At 39.9% G+C, this 20,802-nt stretch overlaps 1 protein-coding gene across 2 annotated transcripts in view; it reads right to left on the bottom strand.

Annotated features, from left to right (window-relative positions):
* Window positions 1–20,802, bottom strand: part of myripb (myosin VIIA and Rab interacting protein b) — a 172,081-nt gene that overhangs the window by 34,981 nt on the left and 116,298 nt on the right. For both annotated transcript variants that reach the window (XM_074693351.1, XM_074693352.1), the window contains exon 4: window positions 9,341–9,477. In XM_074693351.1, coding sequence (XP_074549452.1) covers window positions 9,341–9,477 — 137 coding nt within the window. The remainder of the gene's footprint in view (window positions 1–9,340; window positions 9,478–20,802) is intronic.

The raw sequence follows: 20,802 nt of genomic DNA, 5'->3' as shown, positions 1-20,802 counted from the left end.
TTTTCTTTCTTAAAGAGGAGCAGGATGGGGCACAGTCATGCGTTCTGTAAGATTTGTAACTGCGACTCGTAATGTGTTGACTTGTGAATGAACTGAAAATGTGTCAAATAAATAAATGTGCTTCATATACTCTTTGGTGTTTTCATTTTGACTTTATTTTAATGTAGGAATATTCACAGCATTTTAATGTCAACAGAGGTAGGCCTATCAGATTCTGATCACCTTACTAATAAGTAAGCTGTTGACAAGTTGTTTTTTAGACATCTCGTACTCCTGTTTTGAAAAGTAAGGGATACTGAAGCTTGGTTGGGGTGGTGGGACAGCTCACAGCAAGAGCTGGAAAATGTCCCTTATTTACAAATCCAAAACTTGACAGGTATGAGTTAAGCAGCTGAATTACCTGTGCTGATGACTCGCAGACAGGAAGCAGGATTCCTCTGTCGCTTAGAGCAATGGCATCCCTAATGCTTAAAACAATTTATTGAAACACATCCTTCATAGAGTTGCCATTAGTTATTTCTTAGGTTGCTGGGTTTTTTTCTTTTTTCTTAGATTTTGGAACGAGTCTTCAGTTAACACTGCAGGGACAGCAGGTTTTTGGTCTTTCAAATTTTTTTTATTTAGATATTAAAATATGTGCCATTCTCACTTATCATGGTAGAGACAAACACGATACAGCTACAAGCTGAATGAGCGAGTAAATACTAAAAGAAGCAACAGAGTCAAGGCAAAGCACCAGAAAACAGTGAAAGAGGCTGGCAGTATGGGAAGCTAGAGATTTAAAAACAAAGTAATCTGCTCGTTCTGGCTAATTTGAACAAATCGTCTTATAAACATAATTTTTTTGGTTGATAATAATAATAATAATAATAATAATAATAATAATAATAATAATAATAATAATAATAATAATAATAACAAATGTAGTTAAGCAGAAATCCAATGTTTGAAGATGTACCTATCCTTTTGAGAGGGTTGATACCACTTTGTGTTTAGTAAATATGTAACTATATAAACATGTTGGTTTGCTTAATTTGTGGTACAAAAATGCATTTAAATACACTTATTAAAAAAAGATTTAAAGTGACATCATTATTCCATCAATGGAAAGTGTGTTTTCAAAGTTCAAGATGTCTCTTTTGCTGCACAGCATTAATTGTCACAATAGCCAAGGGATGGTTACCTTTCATATTTGAAACGATACAGTACGGATGCCCGGTACCTGGCAACTGGTACCGGAACTCAACTGTACCAATTTTCTGTACTTTTTTGTGTTTCCATGCTAAAAAAAACAATAATCATAAAACATACAAATTTTTCAATTTGAAATATTTATTCTTCAATATATAGCCTTGCAATGTTGTGTTTTTGTCCACTATAGAAAATTTCCCACTCTTCCACTTCCTCATAGTCACAAGGATATATTTAGGTACCTGAACATGGTACCTTTTGATTTTACCTGAATCGGTACTCAGAACTTTTGACAGAATTCGGTCAGTACCTGTAAAAGTACCTAATTTGGTGCCCATCCCTACAATAGCCAAACCAACATATTGGCCATCACACAGCAAAATGTGACAGATGTGTGATTGAATATCCTGAGCCCCGTTTTCACCAAGCGGTCCGGCTTGGATCAGTACAGTTTGGTACAGGTTGGATCAGTTAAGCCTGATCCTGTTTGCCTCAGCCAACCATGCCCCCTTGTGGTAAGAGACGTGTAAACTGGATTATTTTGCCAAGATACACTCAAAAAATTAGCACATAGTGTAACTTTTTCAAATTCATTTGTACCAAACAGTCATTCATTATGATATAAAGAGTTTTTTAAGTTGTTCCATCACTAATCTGCATCGTTTTCTGTCCCATCCAATAATTTCATTTTCATAGAACCTTTCATGGATGAATTAACACAACAGCCTGAATATCTATTTGTTTTTATTTCATGCTATGTTGGCATCAGAGCATTAATTAAAAATTTAATAAATAGTTGGATTAGTGCTTGGCATCTGCCCATGCTCTTAATGAGGTACTTTAAACAGTCACGGGAAATAAGGGAATTCAGCCGTGAATGCTCCGAGTGTTTTGGGTGGATGGCTCCATAAATGTCTGATATGTTATTTGTTACTCTTAATGGTAACTCTTTACTAACACTTCATTCATGTTTAATATGAAAAACACTCAAGAGGTCACGCCTGTTATTCAGGACATCGCTTGCTCTTTACACAGGCGATGGTACAGTGTTTGTTATGTCACACTGCAGCTCTGCTCCCTTCCACTACAGATGACGGACATGAAAGTAGATCCCTCGCTGCACTTCTGCTTCCTGTTGCTTTGAAGGTCACACCTTCTCTCTGGAGAACTGATGGATGTAAAACACTCACATCTCTCTCACTGACTGTCATGTCAGTTGCCATTTCACACTCCCAGAGAATTGATTTCACAAGCATTGGCCCCCTGGTGATACATAAAAAAATAAAACGTTCTTTACAAGCACACATTAAGAGGCAGCCTATATTTCACATACGCTTGGGAAACACTTTACGATACTGCTTTACATTCCTGTGGCTGCTCTCTTATATGCACGAGGAGAGGAGGCCAGTCTTATGTGTTTTTGAGCTGCAAAACAAAAGCTCATTTTCTCGGACTGAGCGAGATGCAACATCTGTGTGGCAATGAGAAACATATTTTTTCTTATTTATAGAGCTGCTATACTAGCTGAGCTAAACTCCCATCAGATTCTGCTCTATAAACGCTCTGACATCTCAGCGAACATTATGATAATCTATTGCTACTGTAAACTCTTTTCATCATTCACTACACAGCAGGTCTTAAAATGCATCTTTTTTTTTCTCCAAACAAATTAGAAACCCATCTCGACTTGGCAGGTCCAGCTTTGGATTTAGCCTCCAATTCAAATGTCAGCTGAAAAAATGAAAGTATACAAGAGGTAATTCATTCAGGTTGAGCCTCCACCCATCGGCTATCTGTCAGGGTCCAGCTCACTCTGACAGGATTCTCAATGCATAACCATCCACTCACTTTACATTACCCCACTTATAATCCAGATTCCAGCCAAAGACATAAACAAGCTGACTCAAAATATGGATTTTAAGATGTGTATATTGATTTAGTAATAATTCATCAAAGCCCTGTCCATACGCCTGATATTTGATAAAAATCTAGTTTACCCATTTTGGCCTTATGTCCACATGTAAAGGGAGTGTTTGACCACTGAAAATGGAAATTTTCCAAAACATTTTATGAGGTGAAAGTTTTACAAAATGTTTGGTCAGTTCGCCATTGTTATTTCTTCTTTGTGTCTCATTAAAGCTACATATCAGGTAGCAACAGTAACACTGCTCCCAGGGTTTCCACTACTCCATTTGTCCCTAATCTGTAAGCTTGATGGAGACGTGCAGAAATACTAACAAAATACATACAGTTGGTGATGCGTCACAGTTGCGTCGTTTGGGGTGGGACATTTCAAGGGGGGAAAAAGATCCTTTCCTCCTCGCCCCAGAATTGTAGGCGCACTGATGCTTAAGTCTGTTTTCATGCTTATTGCTGATATGGCATACGCTGAACTTATTGCAGGCAGTTTAAGGGGACAGATATAAAAAAAAAAAAAAAAAAACTTAAATTGGATTTGATTCTTGTCTGTATGTTATTTAAGAGTGGATGAATGATCCATCTCACTGGCCTGATGTTTCATTCCCCGACATCTTCTGCTACCTAGTTAAATCACCTGGTAAGAAGCAAAATCACGTTTACCAATGGATTAAACCTCACATAATGTCAATGTCTGACAAGGAGATTAGCAAATTTGAGTGAATTTGTGCGCCATGCAATGGTCGTTATTGTACAATAGCCATCATGAGCCATCTCTATTGCTTACTTGTGACTTTGTATATCACACAGGGATTGACACACACAGCAGTCTAAAAAAAACTACCAGTCCCTGGAGGCACATAACTTTTTTTCTAGTGGCTTTGTGTGAGTTGTGCTCCATCACAAACTGTCTGCCTCGGATACCTACCTGCTGCAGTGTGATGTTAAGCCATCCTGGAAGGTGTCAGAAAAGCCACATCAGATGTGGGTTGCAGTTAAGGGAGATGGTACTATCCTCGCTGCTCACCGTAACTGCATGACAGGGTATGTTTGTGAATGTCCATTTGTTTTTAATAAATAAATAATAAAAATAATAAATAATAAATAATTAAATAGAAAAATATGCCCAAATATATCAAAGTGTGTCTTTCCTTTTCAGTCTTGGCAAAAGTTGTTGTTGGTTCAGCACTATGTAGAACTTCAGTCCTAACTGTTGAGCTTTAACTTTACAACTTATTATTATTTTTTTTTACTTATTAGTGATGCAAAAGGGCACAAAGCAGCTCCTCAGCATTGTAGAAGGGGGTCTGTTTTCCCCCTCTGTGCAAACCAGATGTGGCATTTGGGGGGCGTTTCTTTTCATGCTGACTGTATCCATGAACGCAGAGCACGGACAGAAGCCTCTGTCTGTATCCGTATCCGCGTTCAACATTGAGCACAAATAGGCCTTAGGACATTTGAGCAGTTGTTGTTGATATACGTGCATGCACAATATCAAGTTCCTATTAATGTGCATAATTATACAGGAAAAAGAAAGAAACAAAACAAGACCACAAGCAACATACAGAGCAAACACATCCACACTCATCACAGTCTGTAATCATATGGACACTCAGGCTGCCTGTTAGTGGGAGCAGCAGTGCAAGAATTTGAGAATTGGGAGTGGTATAATCTGTTGGGCTCATGGGAGCTGGGAGACCAGCAGCAGAGTCACGTAATCCTCCCATCACCAGCTCAGATGAAGTAAGAGAGGAGAGGAGGAGAGAAAGTGATGAAAGTTGTGGTTTTGTACAGGGAGAGGGAAAAGGTAGAAAGCAGAGAGGAAAGAAGGAGACTGGAGGGTTTAAAGGTTAATTATTTTGTTCATTTAAACACTACAGAGAAGCTTCCATCTAATTAAACCTTTCAATATACTGTTTAAACAAGTCATATTATTGAAATGAAATCTTACTGACTATCATTAATAATCAGCAGTCTTAAATTTAGCCACTTTTGCAGTCACATTCCTGGTACAGTGTTTTTTAGCAGTCCACTGCAGAAATACCTTCCCCCGAGCTGTGTGACCTAACACACTATGTTATTAGGCTAAGTACATTTAAGCTTCTTTCTGACCAACATATTTGAGCATTCCAGAAGCTAAATCAAGCTATTTTAGCCCATCATGTTGACTGTCAGGACAGCAGACGTGCAATGTGAAAAAAAAAAAAAGAATGTTGGGATAATTTTCAGAGGCATAGCCAGTTAGTCGTATCCTTCTGGTGTGTTGAATGTATTGCAGCAGCCATCAATGCTTTAGAATGTAATGGTATGTAATGTTCTCCATATTAATCACATCTCTGCCGTCATGTTTTCCATTACAAACTCCATTTGTGGTCACTGCTTTCCTAAACATCCCCTCAAGTCAACGTCATCCAGCTCAGCCTGGAGTCTGACCTGATTTATCCCTCTCTGTGCTCTCCTCATCCATTTAATCCCATGTAGCAGGGTTTGAAATAATGCCATGTTGTCAGCCACGGAGGCAGACCGATCATGTTGCAGCCGGGTCAAAACAATGTTATCTGCAGCGGGGGAGGCTGGATCAAAGCTGGGCTGTCCTGCACGGAAACAATTCACAGAGGATGCAAAGTGGCTTGAGACACCGAGGGATTAACGTGGAGGAGGGCGTTTTTTTTTGCAGCTCACCTGGAGTCTCCCACCATCAATAATGACACAGTTACACAGGATGACTTTGCTTTGTCAGTTATAGACAATGTCAGTCAAATCCTGCCGCTAGATCAAGTCTTTGGTTCACTGTTGGTGCAGAAATACAGAAGTGCTGGAGCCCTAACGAAATAAAAACACTGCTTTTTTTCATGTGATAGAATGATTGCGTTAATCATTGATGTGACAATGCCAGATGCAAATTCAAAGATGTTATTTCTGCCAACAGAAGAATCAAAAGAGGACAGAGAAAACGATTATCATCCAAGAATAATGCAGACACACAAATTAGATAACAGCTCACTGAAATGCAGAAAATGAAGTGGTTGATGCTTAAATTGATCAGTTTGAGGACCTTCACTCTTGTTCTCACTACACTGTGAGCATTGCTCTGTTGAAAAGGTTTTTAAAACTTGGGTAAAAGCCACAACTATCAGCTAATGTTAGCTTGACTTTTATGTTTTACATCCATACATCTGTATCACACATTCACACAGGTATAAGAATGTAATCAGTGTTTCTGTTTCGAGAAGTTGGTTTGTGTGAGACACTTGTCAAAAGTAAGTGAATAACCCACACGAGATGTTAGCCCCTATGTTATGAAAACCTCATGAGTACCAGCATTGAGGCTAGGCTATGAATAATCTGACAGAACCCCCCCCCCCCCCCCCCCCCACACACACACACACACACACACACATACACACACTTTTTTCATTTTTAGCTTGGAAGTCTTTCCTTTCTCTCTCGAAGTCTGCAGACCAGAACAGCTGATCTGTTTGCTGCAGGGGGAGAAACATGCATGTGCTGCATCCAAAAATAGGACTAAAACAAAGTGGCTGTCTGACAGCACTAGAGCTTAAAAGATGTCTGTATGCAGAATACACACAGGGTCAGACTTTCTTTGGCTGAATTATGTAATAAAGCCGACCCCGCCTGCAGATGATGGAGCCTAGTCCCCTGGAGGAGGGGTTGGGCTGATCTGACTGCCATCCCCTGTGGGTTTTTCATCTCCTATTGAAAATTTCATCCTCCAACCTTTTCAAAACAACTGCCCCTCGAATACCACTTCTAAAGTCCCACCTCAAGCATTTTGCTGCTAAACTGATCCCAGTACAGTCATTAATAAATAACCCACCTGAACAACACAAACTACATCCACTCCCCTTTCCTCCAGTGTTTAAACCACTGTAATATTTGGCTCCATCTCTGACACTGTGTTAAGCATCAAACAACTACGTCAGCATCCAAGGGTCTTACAATCTTAGTACTTAAAGCTGCAAAGTTGAGTCAGTGTGACATCTCTCTTCTTCTGTGGTGAATGTTTTAAACTGCTTACAACGTCTGAAACTAGGGTGGGCCGGTATAGCAAAAAAATGATATCACTGTTTTTTTTAAGATTGTGATGGTATCCTGGTATATCACAGTATTTTCTTAACTTTTTCATGAATGTAGTTTGGTAGTTTTATAATACCAAATAAGTAGTATTGTCGATTGGGATTAGAATTGCATAGGGACCTTTGGTAATTTGGTGTGGCTCATTCCTTCGCCAGTCAATCACTTGATGTTGCATATGTTTCTGATGAAAAATGCAGCACAGACTTTGCTCTGCAGCACACCGACAGCCGTACATTCATACAAAGGAAGAAAACTTCTTGAAAACTTCTGGATATGCAGAAAGAATTTAGTTATTTTAAAACTTAAAAGATACCATCAAAAAGATCAGTTCTTATTGAGTCCTACCCCTACATTCAACCATCAAACATGTTGATTTCGATGTGCAAACATGAGTGAGTTTACAAAGCAACAGTAACTCAAACAAAACTGTTTTACTGATTTGATTGTGTCCTTTGAAATACACTTGTGCTGATTGTCCCTGTGTCTGTACCAAGCAGCAACCTCCGGTCTAAGAATATAAGACAATGTGGAAGTGCTAAAATCTGCTGTTTCTCAAGTGTTCGCTTGAGGCTGGCTCCGGAAGTACTGGAAGTCACATACACACCAAGCCAAAAAAAGTGATTTTCAAAGCAGAAATTAACCTATTTACAGCCTGGTTCAAAAAACGTCTCCTTTCCGAGTCCCTAATTTTACTACCGGCACCCACTGTACAGGGGGTGATTTTTTTTCTTACTCGGCCGTTCAGAGGATATTAAGATAGCGAGCTCCCCCAATAAGAGGCACAGCTCTGGTCACATGACCGACAGGCGGCCTATGGCTGCAGGCAAAGCCCTTGCCACTACCAATATGGCCACTATAGCCAACGTGCTTCATTTTCCATCTCAGAAACAGACAGGCGACGTCGGCGAGACTACATCCATGTTTTATACAGTCTACAGTCTGTAGTTTCTGTGTTTCTTGAGTTCCTTTGTCTGTTCATTTTGTGTGTATCCTGTCGTTATCTGCTATCACGTATCTCCCCATCTTCCAGTGTTTATTCATGCTTCTTGGTTTTCTGTTTAAGTTTCTCTAGAGTTTTTGGATTTTGAGTTTAGTTAAGATAAACCATTTTATTTTAACCTTTATTTAACCTCTTGTTTCCTGATCTGTGGATTAAGACGAATCCTCTTCCTTTCCAATCCACCAAAATTTCCTGATGTTTACCAGCATGTTGTTGCTTTAAAAGGAGATGGCTGTGACTTTTTTGCTTAACTTTTAGGCTTTACACCTGTGCATTTCACACTTTTTTGAAGATGTCATACTCTGCAATCTGCAGTTTTCTTTATTTTTGTCTCTTGCTGGCTGCGCTGTGATGCAGTTAGCCCTGTCGCCTCACACTGGTAAAATACTTGGTCCTATTCACGGCTGAGCAGAGCTCCTTTCTCTGTAGCGTGTCCTGCCTGTGCGTGCATGTCCCCTGCAGACACTTAGGCTTCCAAAGACAGGCTCATTAAGTTAACGAGTGCCTATGGGTGAGAGTGTGAGAGGCTGCACGTCTCTGTGTGTGATTAACTTAGGACCTGTCCAGGGTTTACCTCGTGACTGCTGGGATTGGTTCCTGCCTCCCTGAGGATGAGTGGTTTAAATAATGAAAGCAAGGATGGACGGACAGTTATTAATCACCTGCCTGAAATAATGTAGGTGAAAAAAAAGAGAACAAAGTTCAACATGAGTTTACTGATTTGAATTAGGCTAAGTTTGTGTTTGTATGGATGGGAATTCTTTATCTTTGCGAGCTAGTGAAGTGAATCATCAGTGACTGAAAAGAACTGTGTGAAACAAACTGAGTGATCATCCAACAAAGGGAACAAATGAGCAATCAGGCAAACTCATCAGTTTTTTCTCTTAAATGTTCGATCAGAGGCTCAAATGAAGCCTTCCTCTCGGAAATTCGAGGAAGTTAACACTCTCTCTCTCTCTCGCCAAAACTGCAAATGACTTTCATCACGTTATGACTCAACATCACAGGCAGGAGGAACAGAAGGCTGCTCTGAAATCAAAATCCTTTAAAGATCAAATTTAAAGGCACCGGTGTGGTTTTAAATTTAAAACCATGCATTGCAGATTTAAAATAAAAAAGTGTGAGATAAGTTACCTGGGAGTTCAGAGAACGCTCCTCTCTCGATTATGTGCTTTCTGTACAGCGTCTTCAAAACCTTGGCACTGCCAAACCTCTTGAAGCGAATCTTCACATTATTGTAGTACCATTCAAGCGATTGTGTCCTTAAAACCCTGCAGACAGGAGAGAAGGAAGGAAGGTGGGAGAGAAAAACGGAGTATTAAGTCAAAATGAACAGATGGCAACAGAAATGAGCAGGAATAGGATTTCATAATAATTACAGCAGGATTACAACTTTGAGTTCAAGCCAAGATTCAATTAAAATCTGCTGAAAGTGAGAGCCTTTTATTCATTAATATGTAGATCACCAGTCTGTACAGACTGTTTCGATCAGATTAAGACAGAAAATAGTCCTCAGGGATGAAATCTATAAAAAATTGAGTCTGGCATAGTTGTGGATTTGTCTTATTGCCTTCTTTTTATTCAGGTTTGAGTGTATATTCCTCAGAATCTCATTTCAGAAGCCCTACTTTCTGCTTTAGAGCAAATAAATGTCTTCTGTAGGAGAATCTGTGGCTCCTCTTTCATTCTGTTAAAGGCTAAACTGAAGGTATGAAGTGTTTTTTTTTCTGAGAGTGATGTTTCATAAGAATGCACTGAATGCCTATAGGTTTAGTAAAGTGACGTCACCTCGTTTCCAGACTTTTCTACATTCACTGATGCATTGCCAGTTGCAGTTTTAATGCCAACCAGTTGCATAAGCAATAATTTATAGCAGAGGGTTATGAAAAGCCCGGTATAAAGCGCTCCCTTTGCGCCAGTGTTGCGCCGGATTGCATGAAACTCTGCCAGCCCTGTAATCTTGCTGTCCCTCCTGCTCCTCTATTGACTATTTTTGAGCCACTTTCACACACATGAGGTTGGCTCAACCACCACAGCACACACAGAAAAGAGTCGGAAACACACACTGCTCATTTTAACACCATTTATTAAAATTTTCAATGCAATGAATTATATTTTTTATAGTTTGGGCTTTCCTCCTGTGCTCACATGCTGGGAAAAATGCAGATTTTCTGTGTATTCATAATTTGTGTAAGTGTAACTACAAAGAGGTAGCAGTGTGAGAGCATGTGTTACTTGTAAACCTCTATATGCTGTGCACAACATTAAAATCCCCTCATACTGACGACCTGCAGCGTTTAATGCACATCAATTATTGATTAACTACCACCCACTTCAGTTGTGCGGTGGAAAGAAAGAGTGAACTTTGATGCTTAATATAATCTTAACTTTACTCCACTGCACTTTTGAATTCCATTTCTTCATACAGAATTAATAATGGATATTAATAAGTAAATTTGTTGTAGGTTTTATATTTTCATGGTCTTGCATAATAGATGTAGAAACAGACACATTCATTTTAGTTTATAATAGTTTGAATTTTTCACTAGTTTTTGTCTTATTTTTGTTGCGACTCTACTTTTACAGTTTCAGCTGAGTTTAAGTTTATTTTAAATTTCTTAGCTCAAAATACTTTGTTGAAAAAAATGTTTTGTTTTTTTTTATTTTGAACCAATAGTAGTTTTAATATTTCAATAAAATTGGGATATTTCTCTTTATTTCTTTCTTTGACACAACATGGTCAGAAAATCTAAGGTTAGAACAATAAAACCAAGTACAAAACATGAAAAACCTTGACTCCAATCCACATTTTAAGACAAACCATGAGGTCAACTATCACATAGAGAACATTTGTACTGGGCTGCGTTACAAGTTGACTGTGATTGGTGTAAAACCCCAGAGATAATTAAGTCTCAAAAGCAAAACTATGCCAGGGACAACTTGATTACATCACATCAACTCCACCAACCAGTGGTGGCTGCTGGTCAGTCAAGGAGAGGAAGGTAATTTTTTTTCTGGCCTACATCATAAATTTGTATTTAAATGTAAATTCTACCCTCCGTTCCTTTTCAAGAAAATGATCTGTGACCCTGTCGTACCAACCAGGTGTTTTTTCCAGGGATTTTACCAGTGTTCTCTCAATGCTTGTTGTGTTTACGAAAGGTAAACTCGCTGGGTATCGATGAAGTCCAGAACAATTGAGAAGATGCTCCTGTGGAGGGTTAAACTTCAAGATCGCTGACTGGCTCATTTCACTGTCAATCAAAAAGGGATTCGGCCTCAGACAGATCATCCAATCATCATGCAGAAGCCCAGCGTCCAGGCCAGCCCACTGCCTCACAGACCCCCAGAAAGCTGAGCGTCCGATGGGTGGGACAAAGCCCAGCGTTTATCCAATGACCGTCCAGTTTCCACAGTGGAACAACCCATTATATGCGTCCCCGCTGAAGTCAGAAGACGCTGAGCGTCCGACTGTGTTAAAGCGCTGAGACGCTGCGGGGATGAATGAGAAGGAGGTGGAGCCAGTTACCTGTGATAGGTAGCTGATTCTGAACAAAAGATGAAGGAATTCTAGCGCATATTTTGTCAATAAAATGTAGACACAGCAGAACATATCACCAATTTTTTGGGGGAAATTTTAGAGGAAGCTGAGCTACCCTTGCAGTCTCAGAGCAATCGCCACAGCAGCCTACATAAAGGAGTCAAGGATGTTTCACTTCCACCTGTTGACAGTGCGGCAAAAGCATTTGCATTGATAAGAGTTCAAAACAAAGAGGTAGATACATACATTTACATTTGAATTATGTCTTTCTCTTCATTGAATGAAAATGTTCAGTTTAATGTGACTAATTATGATTAGACAGTAATTGAGTCTGAATTTTGCTCACCTTGTCAGGATTTCAATTTGCATAAACACATAAAGAGCAAAGCGAACAACTTTTATTTATAGGTTTTTATTATTTCCGTTTGCTAAATACAAAAAATTTTCAGGTGCGTATCAAGTTCTTCCAAAGAATCTAAATATTTCAGCTGATGGCTATGCTTTCAAAGATCCATTTTTTTCTTACTTTTTTAATTTTTATTAAGAGTAGTTAGCATGGTTTTGTTAAATCATTACCAATCAACCCTTTTCTGGGAAAAGTAGACTGTATATATCATCTATCTTTTTATAGGCAAAATATTCCAAGAAAAAAAAAACATTAAGGTTTAACGTGGACACAATTATAGTTCATTCTAAGGGAATCCTCAAATTGGTCTGGCTGCTCCAAATACTCATAAGCTCTCCCTGAAAAACTGCTGGAAATAGCCTTGAACAAATGCATTATATCCCGTTGGGGTAATTTTAGACTAAATCCTAAATGCCCATCTTTTTATGTTATTGTAGGCCTTTTTAAAAAATGAAACCGCATATTAATAACCTGTTTTTAAAGGTTTAAAGTATTAGGCAGGAATGTTTGTATTGGATGAGATAATGATATTAGAGCACAGTGTGCTGGCTGTACAGGAACATTTATTAAGGTAAAATATAACCAGCTTCAACCGTCAGGGGATTCATTTACTTTAATGTGGGTATCTCGTTTGACCTTTGAATCCATTTTGGTTGTTTGGTATGCCGACATGTCTAACATTTTCTGTGTGCATGTCTAATAAAGGTCAGATCTGTCTTTTATAGCGCCTAATAAACACAGACATTCACACTCGACATGCATACATGTTTCACACGTCATAGATTTCATTTCACTAATTATAAAAGAGCAGGAGGAAAGAGTGAGAGTACTCCACTCACAGCAGGACTGAAAGCTTTATTTAGTATGTGTATGCACGTTGGCGCCTCTGCTCAATGAGGAGACAGGCCGCTAAAAGAGGGTGAAAATAGCCGTGCTAATAAAGGGATCCTGAGTGCCCCCGAGGCTGCACTGGCTGCCACATCCATCCCACCACTCTCCCCTCCTCCTGCTTCTTAACCTCCCTTCACACTTCCTCTTTCTCACTGGATTTATTATCCTCTCCCTCTATCAGCGGGGCTGCTCAATGGGCCTCAGCTCCTTAATTTCATGCCACGGGTCAACCCAGCCGTTCTAATGGTGGCTGCCGAGCTCCAGCAAAGAGGCCGCGCTCTTTTTATCTCCCTCTGGGCCCCAGGAGGAAGGCACAGAAATGAATCTGGATGATCAAAGCAGCATTGAGATGGCATCATATGAGGGTGAAATACAGATATAATCCACCTGCACTCTAAATGAGTTCAAACCGCTGGGTCCAAACTCTGAACAGAGAAGTGATTCAGAAAACACCACAGAACTTAAAGCGTAATGGAGAAATGCTATCTGAGAGAAGACTTAATACACTTTAAGCTATAGCTGTACGCTTAAGCTGAATGCATGGTCACACCCTCAAATTGAAGATTAAACAACTGAATGACTTTGTTAATTTCTTAAGTCCAGGACAGCCTGTATGCAGTTTTTACTTTACTAAGGTGGATTAACCTCTCTGAACTATTCATTTTCTAAAAATTATTAGTTCTCACATTTCTGGATATGGAAAGATGTTTTTTTTCTCCTCAAATGTCGACAGTCACAGGCACACTTCCCCTCTGTAGCACTAGCTAGGAGCTCACCAAGCATCATAAACTGTGTTGACCAGTTGACTTATTTTTTTTAACTTAAAGACTTGCAAATAGGTCTGAAATAGGAGTTGAAAGGTCACAAGCAGGATCCAAAGCAGTCAAGTTTGGATTACCGCGGTTTGGTACAGGTCGGATCAGTTAAACCTGAGCCTGTTTGCTTTTTTCACTGCCAGCTGTGCCCCCTCTTGGTAGGTGGTGTGTAAGCTGGATGCCAATAGCTGCATCAGTTATGTAATAGCGTGACGCCATAGCTGCATGACACAGGGTACCCCGCTAATAAATCATAAATCCAACAAATGACAAAGTAAACAAAGTGCAACAATGGAAGACATCCAGCAATTCACCTTCTTAGTGGTTGGCATGTGGCTCTTTGTTACAAAGTGAAATCAAGCTTTGTTTCAGAGAAGGCTGTGGCTCAAGGAGAAATACAGCTGCTGTCACACGGTAAGTAACGACTCTTTCAACCTGTCAACAGTCTGTTGTGTTGCAGCTCCACCTTCTAGGATCGGATCAGCTTAGTCTGGCAACCCAATGGAAGGGTCCCAAAATATGGGATGGTTTGTCACAAAATGCCACAAAATAAGTGACGTACCGAGACGAACCAAACTGAACTACTTGCTGGAAACGGGGCTCAATAGACAACTGAAGGCTATTTAGAGTTTGTTCACATTTGGTGCATTTCAAAGGGAGAAATATGATAAGCAAAATTTCCAGTTCAGTAAACTTCTATTTTGTTGCTTGAAGAGAGCCCACTCTCTTGTTCAGTAAAGTCAAACTACTGCATGAGTTGATGAAAACATCTGTTTCCTTTAAAAAAAAAAAAAATAAATGAATAAAAAAACAACAACAACCTCTTACTTTTTAAATGAAAGGTCTTTTCCTTTAGGTAACCCATCCATTATGTTGACAGACACCCAGAAAAACAATCAGAGCCTGTCAGAAGCAAATAGAAGACCTCTGAGTAGTCAGCCACATTTACCTGCAAGGATTACATTTCACTCATGACGTCCTGTTTCACTGCTCCTGGGTTCTGATGATTTATGCTACCCTGTCAGAAAAGGTCATCCTAGTTGTATCATACAACTGCGCAACATGTTGACATGCATTTTAATGTGAGTAAGTGGACTGACTATGACAACACAGTTTGGTTCTGTACGCTAATTTCAACATTGCTAAGACTTCAGGAGTGGCACGCTTTAAGAAACCATTAATGGCTGAAGTACAAAATAATATAAATACTAAAAACTCATAAATATTAACTCAGTGTGCTTCTAAGATTATGGTGATTTCAACCCATGAGATAATGTCTTTCTTTCACTTTCATCTGATGCGCACTGGCTTATTAATATCACCACCAGTGAGAACTCATTGTCTCGTGCAGCGGAAGGACATAAAGATACTAATAATGGTAAATTGGACCTGTAATTAAACAGCATTTCTCTAGCCTTCCCATCATCTCAAGCTCTTTTAAATTACTTTTCATAATCACCCATTCACACCACATTCATACACTTTGGCAGAGGATTCTATAATTGGGGCCTTTCTGTATTAACTTAATCCATTCATATGCAGTCAAACACTGCTGACTATAAAGCTGAGAGCAATCTGGTGTCCAGTGCCTTGTCCGAGGACACTTTGGCATGAGACCTGGGATCAAACTGCCAACCTTTTGATGGAGGAATGACCCACTCTACCACTGAGCAACAGTCGCCCCTTATTGTCAAAACCATTGTACTAGAAACATATTCATGACTCATTTAGATTTTGAAATATGTAAAAAGAGGGTTCAGATTTCAAAGAAAGACCAAAGTGAACCTTTAATTCATGGTGGGACTCTGGAAAACCCCCTTGAATTAAATTCTATGATTGTGTTTTTTCAAAATACACATTATAGTAGTAATGACTACAATATTTAGGCTATATTTTTTGGGGGTGTTAAGTTAAGAATTTCATTTGAAGAGGGGGTATTATGCATTTATATATTATAAAAATGGATATAAAGTAACAATACTCGATGTTCATACTAAATGTATGCAGATTTTAAAACCTCTCCATGTTTGTTTGTCGTAGAAATCCCTGGATCTGTAAACTTCAAAAACTGTCTTTTTCAAAAATAGTACTAGACACTCATGACATGTTGTAGGACAGACCTCAAACACCAAGTTCTGTCCATTGCTCAGCCCTTGACAGGCCTCCAGAGAGCTGGCCAATCAGAGGGAAGGGGGTTTATAGAATGGGAAGCCTTAAAGAGGCAGCAGCTAAAATGTAGTGTTCCAGACAGCGGTTGACATAAACCGTTTTCTATAATATAAGTGTGAGAAAATTGGATTTTTGTTTTTTGGAGACAACACACAGCCTGAGAACCCCCCCCCCCCCTTTAAGTGAGTTATCTGAAATGTTAAAACAGACATGCAGGAGTAGCAGAGTGAGTGGAACAGTTGAGTAAAGCAGGAGAGAGGTCAGAAAGACAATGACCCTAACAAGGTACACAGGATGAAGCTAGGACCATCTGGCATTGTGCATGCTACTGAGCCTTGGTGTCTTTTCTTGTGACAGAGCCTAGGATCACTTTTCTGAATACAGAGCTGTGGTAAATAGTGCCTTTCTAGCCGTTTTAAAGGCTTTACCTTTGCAGTTAAGTGTCATTCTGTTTCATACACTAATGTGCTGTATTGATATTCAAGTCAGCCACACATCTTCAAACCAGTTTCTTCAAAATTCTTTTCCTGAGGCAGAAAAGATTCCTGGAGGAAGCTATGGCTTGCTCACATATTTTCCCTTTAAACACTCACAGCTCTACAGTGGTGTAAAGCTCTTATTCCCTTCCCTGTCACTCAAACTGGCACAAAAACAGACGATAAGTAGATGCAAACCTAAGCTCAGGCATCTGCTCCCATCCATGCTGGGTAGCTACACCAACTTGATGAAGTTAGCCGAGCTTTCCCTTTCAAAGAAAGAGGAGTGAGGGAGGGATTTAGGATGGTGGGAGAGGCGTCTGGATGAATGAAGCATGACATCGCTTCCCTGGGGGGATCTGATCTAAAAACGAGAGAAAGAAGGGAGGAGTGGAGTGGATAAGCAAAGGCTTTCAAGCAAGAGCTGCACTGCTGCGTGAGCTTCTGCAAATACACATTTCATAATGAGGCTGGGAGATTCCCTGATGCTTGGCTGCTGCATGAATAAGTCAGAGGGATTCCTGCGGATGGTCTCCTGACACCGTGTCTACCCGACCTCTATCATCACTCTGCCTTCGCTCACTGGGTGGATTCCTGGGAACCAGCGCCTGCCTTCTCATCTTCTCTGCAGCCTTTCTGCCCTCCATACTTCAGAAGATTGATTTGCACATCTAAATAGGGCCTAAATAAAATATATAAAAGAATACGTGGAAGAAGTGCAATAATAAGTCTCAGACTTTGCTGAGTTTCCACTTCCCCTGGCGGAGGGGGCTATTACCATAATTGACTTTCTGAGCCTTTTAATGAATTGGTTCAGCTTGGGTTGAGGATGGGAGTAAAAGGAGAAGAAGAAAGAGAGGGGGTTGATTTTAACAGAACATCAAATGAGCTTCTCCTCTTCTCTTCTGAAGACTTCCAGAGTGACTGCTCTTGTTAACAGAAGAGAATAAAACTGAAATTAGATTGTTGTCAGCTCCAGGGTAGGATCAAAGCGCCTGGTGTTTAGGAAGTTATGGCTTTGACTGGAGCGGTCTTAATGAGTGAAACGCTGGGGCAGTTACTGTCTGCTACAGCCAAGCTTCATTTTTATCAATGCAACATTGTGTAACACATACATGAGTCAATTACTAAAAGAGAGTAAAAGACAGCCAAATCCATATGATATAAGGGAGTTTAATACTTGATTCTGACTGGCCAGTGACAGAGCTGGGTTTACATGGAGCCTTGTATTCTGAATAGAATTGGGTTAAAAGCCCAAACTAAACAGAAATGCTTCATATAAGCACCTCAACTAGAACAAACAGGATAAAGCCGAATGGAGTTTCATTTGGTTACACAGGGGTAGAATATTTCTTTTCTCAAAATGATCAAAAGGAAAATTCTGTCATGTAAACAGTAAACAGTAAAATGTAACATTGTCAAGCTGGCTTCTGTCTGCGTATGCGGAAGGACTTTGGAAAATGCGTGAGTGAATGCATGGCCATACTCTTAATATCATCAGCTGTAAATGGATTGGTAAGGCAGAACAGAATTACTCTATATGCAGATGATATGTTCTTGTTCTTATAGGGCCTGGAGCCATCTCTACAGGAGTCTTTAGCTGTGTCCCCACCAAGCAGACTGGCTCACTTCGTCTCAGTACGGCGCGCATTTTGTGACGTTTCCACTGACTTATCCCAGGACAGATCCCCAAATAACCGAGATGAGCTGGCCCACTTTTTGGGACGTTGATTGATTTTCAGACTTCTCTGAAACAAAGTTTGATTGCACTTTGTATCAAAGAGCTACATGCCAATCATAGAGAGGACGAAATGCTGCATGTCTTCCATCTGTGCTCTTTGTTTACTGTGTCGCGTTTTTCTTCTTCGATAGATTTATTTAGCGCGGTAAACTGTGTCGCGCTGCTATGGCGTCATGCTATTGTTTAACAGCTGCGGCTTTCGGCATCCAGCTTACACGCCGCCTACCACAAGAGGGCTCAGTTTGCTGTGGAAACGCAAACTGAATCAGGCTTAACTGTACCAAACCATGTCAAACCGTACTGAACTGACCCCGACTGCTTAGTTGAAACACAGCTTTTTACAACTGCTATGCTATTTGGCCAATCAAACCCTCTGCATGGGAATGGATTCTACCTGGTGTATTGCCTGTCCAACTGTCCAACAAGTAAAGAAACTTTCAAAAGGAGTCTGTAATAATAGCCAGTGACATTGTGCTTGCTTCAATTCATCCCTAAGTGACAGATGTATCTTTCCTTTCGCCCAGATATTTAAGGTGTGACAGGAGATCCATCGTTATGTTCTTGCACACTAAAAGATGAGAAGTGATCTCACAGAGAGAGAAAGAAACTCTAATAATCTTCCCCCGGATTGATTTCACAAATATTTGAAATGCACCACAAATATGTCTTTGGGCACAAAAAGAGAAAAGATATAAATATTGATTAATTTCTGTTATGAAGATGAAGCAAATATCTAACTCCAAACAAGAATTAACAGCCTTTCATCCACATCTCTTGCTGCTGCGCTGTTTGGGTGTTTGTACATGTCAGAGCTGATTTCTGTGAGAGAGAGAAGTGAGGAGGAGAAAACACAAAGCAAGAAAATCTTTACTTTTAAGTGAGAAAATAAAGACTGTGTAACACATTCTGAAGCCAAATCCCACTGTGCTTTTACTTTCATTTAAGACTATTGTAAAAACAGGTGGTATTTATAAACAGATAACATTACTCATGTTCTTAAGCTTGTAGGTTGTCATGCACCGCCAAGACTAAGCTCTGGTGAAATGTTTCAGGCTTTGTTTTGCATATTCATAGCAGCGATTTCTCTGCTGTCTACTTTGCTACATTCTGGCACAGGGATCATTCTTTTAAAATACATTCAGGGATGACAGAAGAGGCTCGAGGACAAAGGACAAGGTTAGAGGTCAACTGCTAAAATGCCCACAGTAGGAGATTTCCAGGGCCACGGCTGCACTAACCTGTCAGAATGATTTAAAATAGCGTCTGGTTTGGAGCAGCCAGGAAAACAACACTCACAGCAGTGGTCCTGACTATAACCTTTCCAGGAATCAGCATGAATGTTGATCACCTGTATTTAGCTCTTATGATTGACACCCAGAAAAAGAAAGAAAAAGCTTTACCTGCAAATTAACATGGTATAAGCCTCCAAGTTTCCCCTTTTTTAGCTTCTCTTGTAACCTCTTTTATTTTACATAAGTTTGTTTTGGTTCCTGCTGGACACACAGGTGCTCTGATCCTTATCTGTAAGCCAAATGCCAAACTCTGCGCCTGTGAATACTGGCAAAGTTGGCAGACTGCAACCGAGCAAATGGCATCTTATGGTTAGAGAGTGTGCATGCCCTAACAGTGCGCTAACCATGTATCCATCTGTTTCTATTTGATAATCCAGCCACTATCCCATGCAGAACACGAGGTCTTTCAATAGACTGCCATGGCAGGAGACACATTAGCATAACATAGTGCTACACAGCAGTTTAAATGCACACAAGCATAGTGCAACGTTTAACCCAGACACCTACTGCAGGTCGCTGACAGAGCGCTCTGCTACTTTCACTTCACTTTCTCCGTCTTTAAGAAGTCTACATTTAAGCAATTTTATTTTCCATTTCTTCCTCCTACTTCTCTTTTCTCTAAAGCCCTTAAGCTGTCACCTTTCCTCTCCCCTTCTCTCCCCCTCACTGTCGTCTTCTCTGCTTCTCTCTTTCCTCTTTATCGCTCTGCTCTCTCTCCTTAGGCTTCCACCATGCAGGGTGTTACAGATGAACGTGTCGGCAGCTTGGAGAGCTGGTGGCACACTATGGAAGACTGGAAATGAGTTATACTGGGACAAAGTGCTCTCTGACAGAGCATGAATAGAGGGACCGAAGTGAAATACAAACTGCACAGTGCCTGATTTCCTAAAGCAGTAGTGCCGACTTTTAGGGCTGTCAGACAAATATTATACCACTTAGACGGAGCCAATACTTCCGATTTATCACTCAAAAAGATTTCTCTCTATATTAGACCTTAGGCTAATGTGCCTGAAACATGTAAGACTATTTTCAACACACGCTATCATACAGATACACCACTTCAATGTACATTTTTTGATTTCTCAGCTTCTTTGTAAACAAAAGAAACTTTAATGATTTAAGGTGTATAAGTAAAGCATGGAGAACAAAGTGAGTGACTAGATCTGGATAAGAATATAATATAAATACAGTTACATAAAGTTATACGTCTGTGTCTGTCTTCTTGTTTTAAAGATGAAGTTAACCACATTCTGGCACCAATAAAA

Source organism: Halichoeres trimaculatus, unplaced genomic scaffold (assembly GCF_033239565.1).
Source record: "Halichoeres trimaculatus isolate MK-OKI-2021-1 unplaced genomic scaffold, fHalTri1.1 fHalTri1_scaffold_18, whole genome shotgun sequence".
NCBI lineage: Eukaryota > Metazoa > Chordata > Actinopteri > Labriformes > Labridae > Halichoeres > Halichoeres trimaculatus.
The sequence above is the reverse complement of the archived record's forward strand: the minus strand, read 5'-3'. Positions and strand labels throughout refer to the sequence as shown.